The 15406-nt window shown below is 61.9% G+C and overlaps 3 protein-coding genes across 3 annotated transcripts; all 3 read left to right on the top strand.

The window, feature by feature from the left end:
- The first annotated feature begins 1369 nt into the window (after nucleotides 1–1369).
- GPR152 (G protein-coupled receptor 152) lies at nucleotides 1370–2755 on the top strand. The gene has a single exon (XM_065883218.1). The coding sequence runs from the start codon at nucleotides 1370–1372 to the stop codon at nucleotides 2753–2755; it is 1386 nt and encodes a 461-aa protein (XP_065739290.1).
- A 4601-nt stretch (nucleotides 2756–7356) lies between these two features.
- CORO1B (coronin 1B) lies at nucleotides 7357–12760 on the top strand. The gene is made up of 11 exons (XM_065883271.1): nucleotides 7357–7420; nucleotides 8230–8429; nucleotides 8829–8951; nucleotides 9056–9185; nucleotides 9352–9533; nucleotides 9622–9741; nucleotides 10435–10539; nucleotides 10621–10766; nucleotides 10948–11005; nucleotides 11834–12112; nucleotides 12286–12760. The coding sequence occupies exons 2-11, from the start codon at nucleotides 8232–8234 to the stop codon at nucleotides 12409–12411; spliced, it is 1467 nt and encodes a 488-aa protein (XP_065739343.1). The 5' UTR covers nucleotides 7357–7420; nucleotides 8230–8231; the 3' UTR covers nucleotides 12412–12760.
- A 1861-nt stretch (nucleotides 12761–14621) lies between these two features.
- Nucleotides 14622–15263, top strand: PTPRCAP (protein tyrosine phosphatase receptor type C associated protein). The gene has a single exon (XM_065882470.1). The coding sequence runs from the start codon at nucleotides 14622–14624 to the stop codon at nucleotides 15261–15263; it is 642 nt and encodes a 213-aa protein (XP_065738542.1).
- Nucleotides 15264–15406: the final 143 nt, after the last annotated feature.

Here is a 15406-nt window from a genome sequence, read left to right as displayed (position 1 = left end):
TTTCCCGGCGAGCAGCCCCATGAATGATTGATGTCCTCCCAGCTTGGGTTTCACACCGGCCGCCTTAGTGCCGCCGGGAGCCATGCATCAGGCCCCGGTGTGGGGCCGTGCGGACGGCCGGACCTCTGGGCAGGCAGGCACGCCCTGCTCCTTCCAGCCAGCAGCCTGCACCTTACAGGTAAGCCAGGCCTCACCACCCGGGCCCAAGGGGAGCCCAGGGCTCTGATCCAGTAGGGGCTGGAGCTTGCAGAGTGGGGTCTGCCTGAGTAAGGGCCCTGGAGGTGGGGAGACAAGCAGGCTAAAAGGTCAAGTGGCTGGAGCCATGGGCCACGTGGCAGGATCCAGTCTTTCCTGGACATCTAGTTTCTCCACCCTCAGAGGGAACCACCCTCACCCCACCTAGGGAAGGTGGGGTGAGGGCGGCGAGCCTCTTGGGACCCAGCCACCCTCATCCTCATCACACGGCTGAGTCCCCTGCCCCCTTTTCTATTTAGTCACCCCAGGGGACAAATGGGGGCCACTCTCTGCCCCAGACTCCCTGTCCACCCTTGGATTCCTATGGGCCCAGGGAACCTGAGCCCTTCCTTCTTGGAATCTTTTTTCTTTTTTCTGGCCACACCACAAGGCATGCGGGATCTTAGTTCCCTGACCAGGGATGGAACCCATGCCCCCTGCAGTGGATTCTTAACCCCTGGACCGCCAGGGAAGTCCGAATCTTTGAATCCAGGACACCGACTAAAAGGAGCCTGTGATGCTCTGACCAAGTGGGTTTTTATGTTTTGGTTTGGTTTGTTTTTTGGGCCATGCCACGTGGCTGGAGGGATCTTAATTCCCCAACCAGGGATGAAAACGGGGCCCATGGCAGTGAAAGTGCGGAGTCCTAACCACTGGACTGCCAGAGAATTCCCAAGTCGTTTTTAGACTGTGTTCCCTGGAGCCCTAAGAGTGCTCTCCCTCCGTTATCCTGAGCACACAGTTTTAGTTCACATAGGAGTTCTGCTCTAATATTTTAATTGAAATATATTTGAAAGCCTCTGGTTTGGTCCGCTTGGACGCAGTGAGAATTCCGTGTAGCAGAATGGTTAGAGTCCTGGTGCCCACATTCCTACCTCTGCCCTTGGGCAAGCCACTGATCCTCTGAACCTTCCTCTCCTTACATGTAGAATGGATTGTATGAGGACTAGGTGAGGTCATCTGTTTAAAGTCCCTGGCAAAGGTCAACTACCCCAAAGGTGATGATGATGGCCCAGAGAGGGACAGCGACTTGCAGGGAGATGCACAGCATCCTCTCTCTTCTTTTCAGTCATTCGTGCCTTCATTGATTCACCAGGCACCCACTCCACGTCTAGTGGGACACTGGGAACCTCAGATGGACACTGCTATGGAAGTCAACCTGGGTGCTGCTGGCCACGGGCCCCGCACAGAGCTCGACGATGAGGACTACCCCCAGGGCGGCTGGGACACGGTCTTCCTGGTGGCCCTGCTGCTCCTGGGGCTGCCAGCCAATGGGCTCATGGCATGGCTGGCCGGCTCGCAGGCCCGGCAGGGAGCGGGCACGCGGCTCGCCCTGCTTCTGCTCAGCCTGGCCCTCTCTGACTTTTTGTTCCTGGCGGCAGCAGCCTTCCAGATCCTGGAGATCCAGCATGGAGGGCACTGGCCACTGGGGACGGCCGCCTGCCGCTTCTACTACTTCCTGTGGGGTGTGTCCTACTCCTCCGGCCTCTTCCTGCTGACAGCCCTCAGCCTGGACCGCTGCCTGCTTGCGCTGTGCCCTCGCTGGTACCCTGGGCACCGCCCAGCCCGCCTGCCCCTCTGGGTCTGTGCCGGGGTCTGGGTGCTGGCCACCCTCTTCAGTGTGCCCTGGCTGGTCTTCCCCGAGGCCGCCGTCTGGTGGTACGACCTGGTCATCTGCCTGGATTTCTGGGACAGCGAGGAGCTGCCACTGCGGATGCTCGAGATCCTGGGGGGCTTCCTGCCTTTCCTCCTGCTGCTTGTCTGCCATGTGCTCACCCAGGCTGCCGCCTGCAGAACCTGCCGCCGCCAGCCCGGCTCCACGGCCTGCCGAGGCTTTGCCCGCGTGGCCAAGACCGTTTTGTCAGCCTATGTGGTCCTGAGGCTGCCCTACCAGCTGGCGCAGCTGCTGTACCTGGCCTTCCTGTGGGACCTCTACCCCGGCTACCTGCTCTGGGAGGCCCTGGTCTACTCTGACTACCTGATCCTGCTCGACAGCTGCCTCAGTCCCTTCCTCTGCCTCCTGGCCAGTGCCGACCTCCGGACCCTGCTGCACACCGTGCTCTCCTCCTTCGCCGCAGCTCTCTGTGAGGAGCGGCCAGGCAGCTTCACTCCGGCTGAGCCACAGACCCAAGCGGCCTCTGGGGATCAGACTGTACCAGGGCCAGTGGCTGAGGCCCAGCCACAGGTGAACCCCACAGCCCAGCCACTGTTGGAGTCCGCGGCCCAGCCACAGTCAGACTCTCTGGTCCAGCCTCAGCTGAACCCCAGGGCCCAGCCCCAGGAGAACCACGAGGCCCAGCCCCAGCTGGATGCTGGGGCCCAGCCACAGGCAAGCCCTGAGGCCCAGCCCCCTGGAGCCCCGGCCAGCTCAGCCCCCAGCCCCTGTGACGAAGCCTCCTCTGCCCCCTCCACGGATTCCACCCCAGAGGCCCCTGTGAACCCAGCCGAACCTGCTGCCTCTGAGGGAGAAAGCCCCAGCAGCGCCCCCCAGGAGGAGGCCCCGGGTGCAGGCCCCACGTGAGAGTCTGGGAAAGCCAGGGCCGCCAGGGCAGCAGAAGAGCTGGGGAGACAGAGAAACCAGCCGGTCAGAGGACGACGGCTGCCGTGGAGGAAGTCCTCATGGAAAACCCCAGTGAGCCCCTTGGCCTGGCAGACGGACTCGGGCGACGTGGACACGAAGCAGCCGAAAGTCCCGGACAGTCTGTTGTGAGCGTCATGTCCCTGCCGGATCCCAGCAAGCTCCTCCGTGCTTGGCCCACACACGGTGGTCCAACGGTCCCCTGAGCTACCACAGCTGATGGTGCCCTGCCGGGCTCTGCCCTCCGATGCCCCCCAGACCCCACGGACAGTCTCCCCTTAGCCTCGGCCCTGCAGGAGAAAGACTGGCAGGGTGACTTCTCCGGGCTTGATCTGACCTCCCCTGATCCTTCCCTCCCTGCCCCCCTTCCTGTCCCAACCTCTAACCTGGATACGAGGAGCCGAAGAGGAAGTCCTTGCAGAGGAGGGAGCCATTCATCAGGAGCCCAGGGTCTTAGGAGCCCACAAGCTGGCCTGGCACGGCCAAGCCCTCTCTGCCAGCCCCCTGCACCCAACGGGCAGTGGGGCTGGGGCAGGACTTCCCTCAGCAAGGTGGTGGGCGCAGAGGCGAGAGCTAGCAAGCCTGGATTCAAATCCGGCGCTGGGTGACTCTGGACAAGCTGATTCACCCTCTGAGCTCCTGTTTCATCTGGCATTGTGAGGATTAAATGAGAAAGTGTGTGAGGTGCCTGGCAGGAACTGGCACACAGTAGGGGCTCAGTGAACAGGGGCTCTTCCTTCACGGACATCCAGGGATGTCCCTGCAGGGGCTGGGGATGGATTGGAGGAGGTGCCACCTGGCCTGAGCATCTGGAATCCTGTGAGCTTCGGGGCAGACCATGGTGCCCATGACCAGCTCTGGGCTGCAGACACCCAGGTGGCCTGAGAGAGCATGTGCCCGCCTCCGTGCCTCGGGCAGCTCCAGGGGACTTCAAGGTCTGCTACGTTTAAGGGTTCGAGTGCTCACCTGCCCATCCCCCACCATGGAGGAGGTACAGAGTGCCCTTGCCCTGCCTCAGCCTGAGCCCCTTCTATACACTCAGCCCAGATGCAGAGATGGGAAGATGTCCAAGCAGAGAACTCTGGGGACCAGTGGCTCCAGAGATAGCACAGGCTCCTTGGAGGTCACACGGTGTCTCTAGGGCAGAGCCAACCTCCTCCCTCTTAAGCTGCTAGAAAAACTAGGAAGTGCTGAAGGTCTATTTTCAGACCCCCCACGCCACTTCCTTTTCACACACATCACTCTCTACTGGCACTCACCCTACCCAATCCCCAGGGTTCCAAAATCATGAACCCTTTCCCCTTTCACCCCCTGCCCCCCCCCCCACCCTTTCCCATTAGCTCAGCGTTGTGACCTTTAGAAGCTGAGAGATGTCCTTACCAGTAGGTGTAAATGGCAATGACATTTTACGTGCTACCCTTCCCAGGGGTGCTTGCTGTATAGGCAGACTGAAGTGGTGCAGTCAGATTTGGATGCTGGTTCCCAGGCTGCTCTTTGCCTCAGTCTTCTCCTCTGTCAAATGGGGTGATAACATTCCCTTTGCAAGTGTGGCTGTTGTGATCATTAACCAAACCCGGGGATGGAAGCATGCTGGGTGGGGGTGTTGCTGATACCAGCAGCATAATCATAGCATTTCCTGCAGTGTGGGCGCCGAGGCTGGCGGGAGAGAGTTCTGGACAGGCACAGGCTCGTTGAATTCATTCATTCAGCAAATATTTATTGAGCACTTGTTAGGTGCTTGTTCAGCCAGCCTTCCACTTTGGGTGGGGTTAGCACATGGCCTCTAGCGCCCCTCAGAGGTTGTTGGAATCCTGGTTCTCCACAGCTCACCAGCTGTGTGATCTTCAGCAAGGCTCTTGGCCTCTTTGAGACTCAGTTTCCTCATCTGTAAAATGGGGATGGTAATCATGGTTCCATTTTCTAAGAGTGTTAATCCCTGTGAAGTGCTCAGATCCTTGCCTGGCACACAGTGCTTAATAATTGTTAGCCACTCATTCAATTATGCCAGTGGACACCCCCAGGTCTCACTCAGGCCTGGGACAGCACTGACCCCCCAGAGCCCACGTGGCAGCATCCTGCCCACCAGGCATTGCCCCCCCACCCCGCCCCACCACACAGCCTCCTCCTCCACTTTCCAAATGCTTTCACACTCCCCACCCCATAGGACTGCACACTTCCTTAGGGCAGGGTCTGGACTGATGTCCCCCTTGCAGAGTGCCCCTCTTCCTTCTCCCAGGTAGGGATCCCGAAGCCTTTTCACATGGCAGGCAGATCAGGGACTAAATCCTCAGTGCCAGCCACCTGCCTTCAACTCTGGTCCATACTCCTAACCCCACCTCTTGGGGGACCTCCCTGGCGGTCCAGTGGCTAAGACTCTGTGCTTCCACTGCAGGGGGTGTGGGTTCCATCCCCGGTTGGGGGACTAAGATCCCACATGCCACGCAGTGTGCGGCCAAAAAAAAAAAAAAAGATGCTACTAACCCTACCTCTTGGAGAGTGGGCTAGCCCCACCTCCAAGGTCCCAGAAGGGAACCCCACTCATAATGGGTACTTGCCATCCAGGAGAAAGAGCAGTGCCATGAAGGGTTTTGTGAGATAAAGAGGAGTTCTCCTCCCGGCCAACAGAGGAGGGTTTTGTATCGGAGGAAACATGCACACCCAAGGCCAGAGAGGATGAAGGGAGGGCTTACCCCCAACATTCCACAGCCCCTCCCCTCACCCCTAACACACTCCATGGGGCTGGGTTCCTGTTACCCTCTGGAAGATTCATCCCTTCCACAGGTGAGAGACACACTTCCCTCTCCTTCATAGGCACCAGACATTGAGAGCTGTGAATATGAACATTTTTCAATTCCACATTCAGGGCTGCTGTTCATTTATTCATTCGGTGTGCATTAATTGAACACATACTGTATGCTAGGTCTTGTTCTAGGAACTGGGGATACAGTGGGAAACAAGGCAAAGTGCAATCCTCAATTTGCGGACATCCTAGCGGGACAAGGCAGACAAAAAGCAAATACACAAATAATTAGGGAATTCCCTGGTGGTCCAGTGGTTAGGACTCTGAGCTGTCACTCCTGAGGGCACAGGTTCGATCCCTGGTTGGGGAACTAAGATCCCACAAGCTGTGCAGTGCGGCCAAAAATAAAAAATAAAGCAAATACACAAAATAATTATACAATATAACATAAGGTAGTGATTAAGAACGTACAGGGGGAACAAGTACGGGCCACAGCGTGATGGGTAAGGGGGATGGTCAGGGAGGGCCCCCAGAGGAGGTGACATTTGAGCAGAGACCTGGAGGAAGTGAGGGATGGAGCCTTTTCAAGATCTGGGGGAAGCGCTTCCAGATGGAGGGAACAGGATGTGCCAAAGCCCTGGGGTGGGAAGGGAGGTGGTGTATTTCAGGGATAAGGAGGGTCAGTGTCACTGGGCCACATGCAGAGAGGAGGATGGAGGAAGGTAACAGGTGGGGGAGGGGGCAATGACAGTGGGTCATTGATGTGATGAAGGGCAAAGGGAGAGGGTTCAGGGTAGGGGATCTGGTGTGGGCTTTAGACAGACCCCTGGCTGTTGCCTGGGGGACACAACAGAGAGGGAAGCTTTGTGGCTGCATTTCCTTTTCCAAACTACCCACATTCTGGTCCTGGGCTGGAAGGATTGGCCTGTCCTAGGGGTTATGGAGCAGTGGGAAAAGCAAGGACTTTGGAGTCAAACAGAATGCCAGATTGGAGGGGGCAGATTCTGCCTGTGGGACCTACAGGGACACCTAAGCCTGCCAGGGTGGGATGGGGATGGGGTAGATCCAGTAGGCCAGCCTGTCTCAGGAGCTGGCCAGGAGGACGGAGACATCTGTGGACAGACCTCCAGGCCTCGGTGGGAGATGGTTGAGGAAAGCAAGGAAGGTTTGAGGGGTCTGGAGGTCATGGCCCTATTTCTCTTTTTAATAAGGAGGCCAGGCAGGACCCAAAGGTGTCCACCGGGGAGAATGAGAGGGCTGGGCCTTCCACTCGCCCCCTAAAACACCACTGTTTTATTTACATTGTACCAAGAGTACGTACCTTTGTAACTTGAGGCACGTGAATATATCGCCTGTCCGACTAGATACTATATTTCGAGTTGAGGTGGACTCGACCGGGAAGTACGCATTGAGGTGGGGGATTGGGAGGGCGGGCTCCACCCAATCCTGGCGACTCCTGAGGACGCGGACAGGGGGAGCAAGATGGGGAAGGGGTCCGGGTCTGCCGCCAGGCTGCCGCACTACGGCCCCATTCCCATCCCGGCCCCTGCCGCTGCCCCTGACCCTTTGCCCCAGAGGGACCTGGAGGGCAGCGGGGCGGAGCTCTCTCAGGCCCCGCCCAGGTCCCGCCCCTGAGCCCCGTGGGGCTCCGGCCCCGCACTCCTGGCTCCCGCCTGCCAGGAAACAGCTCACAGCCTCCCGCCCCGCCCCTCCGCGCGTGACCTAGGCCCCGCCCCCTTGAGCCCCCGCCCCGCCCCCCGCCCCCCGCCCCTCTCTCCTCTGTCACTTCCTGATTCCCGCTTCCTGCTTCCCAGAGACTGGGATACGGAGCCACCCGAGGACGGTGCAGCAGCCTCCAGGCGTCCCTGGTGAGCGCGACGGGCCGGGGCTGGGGGCGCAGGCGGGGGGTTGGGCGGGACTTCGGGGGCAGAGCCGCAGGGGGCTGGGGTGGGGGGTCGCGAGTCCGAAGAGCCCTTCCCCTCCGCGGCGCCCCACCCTCAGTCTCAACTCCCCCTGGCCGCTCAGCGTCTCCCCTGCCAGACCGGGATCCTTGAAGTTGGGCTCCTGCTTCACCTTGGACCCCCGCTCTGAGGGCTCTCTGGGATGCTCTGTGGCTGGGAGCGGCGTCCCGACCCCCGCCCAGTCCTGCCCGGCCCCCTGGACCGGCTTGGGGCTCCCTGCACATTCCTGCAGGCACTGCACATTCCGTGGGACCCAGAACTGTGGCCTAGCGCGGACCCACAACGGAGATCATTCTGGCCTCCTCTGTCTGTCCTCCCCATCACCCTGCTTCCAAATCCTGGGCAGGAAGGAGCCTGCTGGGAACTGACTAGGACCCACCAAGGAGCTAAGCTTGCACTGGCTCGGGCACCTTCCCCCTCCTCCACACGCATACCAGAGGCCGGGGAGACGCCCTGGGTAGCGTCCAGCAGAGCCCCTCAGGACTCAGCAGTGGTTCTGCAGGAGGTCAATGCATTTCTGCCTTCAGATCCTCCCTTGGGGAGAGGCGGCCAGGTCAGCCCTGTGACCCTGTCCTGTGACTTGGGAAACCGGGAGCCAGGCAGGTTATCAGGCACAGGCGCCCTGTCGCATCCTCCCCACTCCCTTCGTGCAGTGCTGGGAGGCTTGGGGGTTGTTGGGATGGGCAGAGGCTGACCTCCGCTTCCCCACCCTGCAGTCATGTTCCGCAAAGTGGTTCGGCAGAGCAAATTCCGACACGTGTTCGGGCAGCCTGTCAAGAATGACCAGTGCTATGAGGACATTCGAGTGTCCCGTGTCACCTGGGACAGCACCTTCTGTGCCGTCAACCCCAAGTTCCTGGCAGTGATTGTGGAGGCCAGCGGTGGAGGCGCCTTCCTGGTGCTCCCCCTAAGCAAGGTGGGCCCCATCGGGGCTGGGAGGAGACTGGAGCCAGCTTGGTCGCATCTGCCAGGTCTCTCTGCTCCCTTCACAACCCATAATTTGCCCATCCCCACGCTGCCCGGCAGGTGTCGTAATCCACATTTACCGTCTGGGAGGTGTTAGCACCGATAGGGAAAGCCTGTTTTTTATTGCCACAGAGTCAGGGTCAGAGGCAACAAACATATCCTGCTCACCTGGTGACACCTGTGAGGAAGAGGTGGGTCAGGAGGAGGCAGGGTGAGAGTCACATCTGGGCCACCTGTGGGCCAGGCCAACCACATCATTCCCTGTCCACAGAGGGGAGGGCTGAAGTTCTGGGAGGGATGGAGCCTGGGCATCTTGGGTCCCCCTTGACTGCCCCCCTCATGCCTGCAGACCGGCCGCATTGACAAGGCCTACCCGACAGTGTGCGGACACACAGGACCTGTCCTGGACATCGACTGGTGTCCCCACAATGACGAAGTCATCGCCAGCGGCTCGGAGGACTGCACGGTCATGGTGAGGCATGGGGCTGTGATGGGGCGGGGGTCGCAGATGTGGCTCAAGGCTCCTGGCAGCGGGGCCAAGCAGGGGCCTCATCTGCCCTCCCCACCCCTCCCCAGGTGTGGCAGATCCCGGAGAACGGGCTGGTCTCCCCTCTGACAGAGCCGGTGGTGGTGCTAGAGGGGCACACCAAGCGAGTGGGCATCGTCACCTGGCACCCGACGGCCCGCAACGTGCTGCTTAGTGCAGGTCTGCACCGCTGCCCCTGCCCTGCCCCTCGATGCGCACAGCTCCGCAGCATCCCACACCCTCTCCCAGGCCCGTCTGACACCCAGGAAGGTTGAGGCCCACAGAGGTCAAGTGCCGGGTCGGGTCCCAGGAGGGTGGTCAGAGCTGATGGCCCCCCGCTCGGCAGGCTGCGACAACGTGGTGCTCATCTGGAACGTGGGCACGGCGGAGGAGCTGTACCGCCTGGACAGCCTGCACCCCGACCTCATCTACAGCGTCAGCTGGAACCGCAACGGCAGTCTCTTCTGCACCGCGTGCAAGGACAAGAGCGTGCGCATCATTGACCCCCGCCGGGGGACTCTGGTGACGGTACGTGGCCCTGGAGGGTGAGGATGGCCGCAGACTGGCCGAGGGGCTCTCTTGGGGCTCCACACTGACCGCTCCATCTCCCCAGCAGGAGCGGGAGAAGGCTCACGAGGGGGCCCGGCCCATGCGGGCCATCTTCCTGGCAGACGGCAAGGTGTTCACCACGGGCTTCAGCCGCATGAGCGAGCGGCAGCTGGCTCTCTGGGACCCAGTGAGTGGCCCGGCCGGCCCAAGCGGGTAGCCTCAAGACGGGCTCCACCCTGGGCGAGGAGGGCGGGGTCACCTGGAGAGGCCTGTCGTTCCCAGGTTCTCAGCCTGGCACCTGAGGCACCCAGGACCTGGAGCCCTGCCAGCTTCTCCTCTCCCTGCCCACTGCTCTCTGGCTTCCCCCACCGCCTCCATCTGCCTCCGTGTCTGCCCACAGTGTTCTTGCCCCTGAAAGGCCCTTCCCTCCTTTGCTTGTCTGTTAACACTCGGCTGTCCTTCGAGGCCCAGTGCAGAGGTCCCCTTCTCCAGGAAGGCTTCCAGCCTTTCCTGTGACGTGCTCTGTCCCACAGGCTTAACCTTCTGTCTGGCGACCTCCGGGGGCCCCTCTGAGACAGCAGCTAGCGCTGCCCGGCACCCCTGGCTCCCACGTGGTGGGGGCTTTCTCAGTACTTGCTTGGTGGCCTGGCCGTAGTCTGAAGGCCTGGAGTAGGCGGGGAAAATGGGACCGTGGGAGTGGAGGGAGGGGAGCCAGGAGGGCCTGGCGGGGCTACACCGTGTGGGCAAAGGGTGGCAGTGGTAGGGGCAGTGCCAGCCAGCTTGTGAGGCTAGCTGGGGCCAGTCCCAGTGAGGGGTTAGGACAGTGAGGGGAGAGGGCAGGTTCTGGCCTGGCCTGACTGCCCCTCAACCCATGTGCCAGGAAAACTTCGGGGAGCCCATGGCCCTGCAGGAGTTGGACTCTAGCAACGGGGCTCTGTTGCCCTTCTACGACCCTGACACCAACGTGGTCTACGTCTGCGGCAAGGTAGAGCTGGGCAGGGCTGCTGGGGACAGGGAAGAGATAGGCAGGCCCAGGTGCTGACCCCTGGCCCCTCCCACCCTGCAGGGTGACTCCAGCATCCGGTACTTTGAGATCACAGACGAGCCCCCCTACATCCACTTCCTGAACACGTTCACCAGCAAAGAGCCCCAGAGGGGCATGGGCAGCATGCCCAAGAGGGGCTTGGAGGTCAGCAAGTGCGAGATTGCCCGGTAAGAAGGTGGATGTAGGGGGCTCCTCGGGAGCAGGAACTGGCCCAGGGGGGCCCCGGGGTCAGGAGTCAGCCTGTGGGAGGGGCCCGGGTAAGGACTGGAAGGGGAGGGCACAGGGAGCTGGGAGAGCTGGTAGGGGGCAGGTTCCACCCATGGGTCCTCCCTCCCCGCCCTTTCCCAGGTTCTACAAACTGCATGAGCGCAAGTGTGAGCCCATTGTCATGACTGTGCCACGAAAGGTGAGGCCACCTGGTTCCCTGCCCACCCACTCCCTTTCTAGCAGACAGACCACACAGGGGTGACCAAGGTGAGGCTTGTGAATGGGACATGGCCGAGTGTGGGTGTAGTCAGCGGGCTGGATAGATGCCAGCGTGCCCAGCGAGGGCCAGGCAGGGATGAGACACAGGGTGAACTGAGGTCTCACTCTGCATGAGCCACAGGAGACAGATACCGGGCAGCCTTGGAGGTCTCCCTGTAGGAGGCAAGGCAGGACCAACAGCATGGCTGGGGCAGGGCCTCCAAATGAGGGGTGTGTAGTAAGCCAGGCGAAAGCACAGAGGTGGGAATGGAAAGGAGCGGGGAGTCTGGCTGCAGCGGAGGCTCCTGTGAGGTGGGGATTCGGCCACATGTGGCTCGGCCTCAGAGCCCCAGCTGAGAGCCTTGAACGTGCTTCATTTCTCTCCAGCCAGCGTTTACTGAGGGCACAGGGTAGCATGCCAGGCACGTCCAGGGAGCAGAGCTGAGGGCGAGTTCAACGGGGCCAGCCCCAGGAACTCACTGTCCACAGGGCACAGACGTGGCTCCCAGAGTCCCACAGAGCCACGTAGGTAGCCCCTGCTTGGGAAGGTGGGGGGAATCTTCAGAGGAAGCTGTCGGTGGTGTCCAGAGGGAAGTGAAAGAACAGATTTGAGCTTTAGAAATGTCACTAGGGGTCAGGCCATGGGAAGATGGGTTGACAGGGTGCAAGCCTGAAGGCCAGGAGAGTGTTGAGGAGGTGGCCACTCAGGGTCCAGACGAGAGGACCCTGCAGGTGGGCCCCAGCTGACCCAGACCTCCCCCCGGCCCAGTCGGACCTCTTCCAGGATGATCTGTACCCCGACACAGCTGGGCCTGAGGCGGCCCTGGAGGCAGAGGAGTGGGTGAGCGGGCGGGATGCCAACCCCATCCTCATCTCCCTGCGGGAAGCCTACGTGCCCAGCAAACAGCGGGACCTGAAGGTCAACCGGCGCAACGTGTTATCAGACAGCCGGCCCGCCGCGGCCCCTGGCTCCCCCCGCCCGGGGGCCTCCACGCCTGCTGCCTTCACCAGTATTGCCGCCCCTGGCGGCAGCCTGGCCGGAGCCGGGGTAGGTGCCCCTCAGCTCAGGGTGGTGTTGGGAAGCTCGGGTGTTGCCCAGGTCTGCTGTGCCTGCCTGAACCACTCACTGCCCCTCTCTGGGCCTCAGGTCCCCTCTGCCTGATAGTAGATTTGGGGAGGGCTGCAGCTCCGAAACCCCTGCCCCGGCTCATGTCCCTGCAGGAGGCTGGGAAGCTGGAGGAGGTGATGCAGGAGCTGCGAGCACTGAGAGCGCTGGTCAAGGAGCAGGGGGATCGCATCTGCCGCCTGGAGGAGCAGCTCGGCCGCGTGGAAAATGGAGACGCCTAGAACTGGGCCCAGTGGATGACACTCCCCATTCACCTCCTCCGCCCACCCCTTTCTCACTCAGCCTCTGCTGGCGGGTCACACTGACTCCGGCTGGCTGCCCCTGCCCCCGCTGAGGGTTTCTGGGGCAGGTTCAGGGACCAGTCCACACCCTGAGCCATCCTGTGGGCCTAGGCTGGAGCCACCGCCTGGCTTTGGGCATTGTTACTGGGGAGGGTTTTTGTACCCAGGAGAGCTTCTACTCTGAGGCACCATCTCCCCCACCCCCACCCAGCCCCCCTGCTCCCTCCCCTGAGGAAGCAGGAGGGATGGGCTCTATATTTTCATTCCAAATAAAATTCTCTTTCTAAAAGCCAGGTTTGCCCTTCTGCTGCAAGGGTGGGACTGGGAAAGGAAGTCTGGACCCCTGGGGGGGGGGGACATAGGGCACCCCCATGGATCATAAATGTGAGAAAGGTCTGGGGGACCGTGAACATCCCCTGCACTGCCCCCCATAGTCCCAGCCTGGCCCAGGGAGAGGCCGGTGAGGATCTGGTGTGGATCAGGGTGGTTCTGAGAGGCCCCGGGGTCGGGGGTGGGGTGGGGTGGGGGAGCGACGAGGGTCCTGTTGCAGGGAGGGCTGAGCGGGATGTTGTGGGCAGGAAGCGGAAGCGCCGAGTTAACCCCAGGTGCGTCGAGAGCGCAAGCTCATTTCTCGCTCCACACGGCCAGGGCTGGAGGTGGGCACCCGGCGCTGAGAGGCCAGCAGACCGATGGTGAGCCTGGAGCCTGCTGGGTCCTTGGGGTGGGGGCCACAGGAGGTCAGGGCTGGAATGTCTAGGCCCCAGGAGCTAAGGAAGGACCCCCCGCGGGCCCAGGGGCAGGAGCAGCCAGGCAGGGGACAGAGGCGAGACACCCGGGATGAGCCCAGGGCAGAAGCTGGGCCTTCCTCTCACCTCACATCAGACCTGGGCCTCCCTCAGATTCAGGGGGTGGCCCCCCAGTGCCCCACTCCATGCCCGAGCCCCCTTCAAGACCCCCAGGTGGACTCTCACCTGCTCTGCTCGGGAGCTGGGGCTCGGCACGGCCTCTACTCGCATCCCTGGAGCCTGGGCAGACAGTGTGGGGTGGGAGATGGCTTGCTCGCATCTCGGCACCCCTCCCCCCACGCACCCCCCCGACCTGCCTTGTTCCGACCGCAGGCTTCCTCTGGCAGCTGCACCCGCCTGCCCCAGCCCCTGGCCCTGCGAGGCCCGAGGCCCCAGGGACGGAGAGTTGAACGGAAATGCTGCAGCTAGGGCAGTCCCCATGGGGCAGTCCCTGTGGCTGGGAGGGAGGAAGAGGGGTCTCAGTGACCCCCATCCTGGGACCTGGCCAAATGGAGGCTACACAGTTGCCTCGGGCTCGGTCCCCCCATCCTGGGCCTCAGGAAGAGCCAGCTCCAACACCAGCCTTGCAGGTGCCTTCCTTCCCTTCCGTCCCCTCCTCCTGGGGGCAGAGTCTTTACAGATATTTCTTTTTTTTTTTTTTATTAATTTACTTATTTCTGGCTGCTACTCTTCGTTGCGGTGCACGGGCTTCTCATTGCGGTGGCTTCTGTTGTTGCGGAGCACGGTTTCTAGGCGCGTAGTTGTGGCACGCAGGCTCAGTAGTCGTGGCGCACAGGCTTAGTTGCTCCGCGGCATGTGGGATCTTCCCGGACCAGGGCTCGAACCCATGTCCCCTGCATTGGCAGGCGGATTCTTAACCACTGCGCCACCAGGGAAGTCCCTACAGATATTTCTTGAGTGCCTACTCAGCGCTAGGAATTGTTTAGGTGCTTAAGCCAAAAAGAACCCCATCTTCCTGGGGGGAAGAGAAAAGAATAAGCATACTAAACGGGCAGTTATCTCCTGTGTCGGGGAGGGGGTAGGAGGGTAAAGCAGGGCTGGGCTGCGGGGATGAATGTCAGGGTACTAATCCAGGCCAGCTTAGGCTGCACTGAGGTGCCTTGAGCCAGGGTGAGCAGGGAGCCATGTGGCTCTCGGGGGGGATGGAGCATTCCAGACAGAGGGGACAGCCGGTGCACAGGCCCCAGGCAGGAGCTGGCTTACGTGGTGCAGTGGGAGAGAGGGAGGCCAGAGGCAGGAGGACGCATCGCTGGCGGACATCACAGAGCCAGGAGAGGCCTTACTGACAAGGGCTTTTCTGCTTGACTGTCCCCATCTTACCCAAGAGGCCACCAACCGCAGGCAATGAGCGCCTTCCTGTCTCCCCCCCAGGACCTGCGCTGCGTCCTAGGGCTCTGGACGCTGCTGTCCCTGCCAGGGGCCCTGGGCTCAGGCCGCGGCGCCGAGGACAGCCCGGGCTCCAGCTCCTCGGTCACCGTGGTCCTGCTGCTGCTGCTGCTTCTGCTGCTGGCCACTGGCCTGGCGCTGGCCTGGTGCCGCCTGAGCCGGGACTCGGGGGGCTACTACCACCCGGCCCGCCTGGGCGCCGCGCTGTGGGGCCACACTCGCCGCCTGCTCTGGGCCAGCCCGCCAGGCCGCTGGCTCCGGGCTGAGCTGGGGTCGCCAGAAGAGGACCCGGAGCGGCAGGAGGATGAGCGGGACGTGGAAGATGACTGCGACCTGGGTGGTGGCCAAGAGGAGCGTGAATCCCAGGAAGAGGGGCAGCGTGGAGAGGGGCCCAGCCCACAGCAGGCCCCGGAGCCGGCCGAGGAAGCCTATGACGATGACACCGAAGGGGGCCTGGGCCTCGGCTCCCAGGGGCCGGTGGGCTCCGGGGGCAGCGCCGAGGCCCTGCTGAGTGAGCTGCATGCCTTTGCTGGCAGCGCGGCCTGGGACGACAGCACTAGGGCGGCTGGGAGCCGGGGCCTCCATGTCACCGCGCTGTAGGAGCCAGCCCTGGCGCCACATCCTGGCCACTGTGCCTCTGCTTCCTGAGCTGCCATGGCTGGACACAGCCTGCCCTGGGCGCATGTGACCCACACCCCCGCCTGGAGAGCCTCAGACAGTCACTCCCCGCCACGAGTTCTAGT

This window comes from Phocoena phocoena, chromosome 8, assembly GCF_963924675.1.
Source record: "Phocoena phocoena chromosome 8, mPhoPho1.1, whole genome shotgun sequence".
Classification (NCBI taxonomy): Eukaryota; Metazoa; Chordata; class Mammalia; order Artiodactyla; family Phocoenidae; genus Phocoena; species Phocoena phocoena.
Note: the sequence above shows the minus strand (reverse complement) of the source record. Positions and strands in the feature narration are given on the sequence as shown.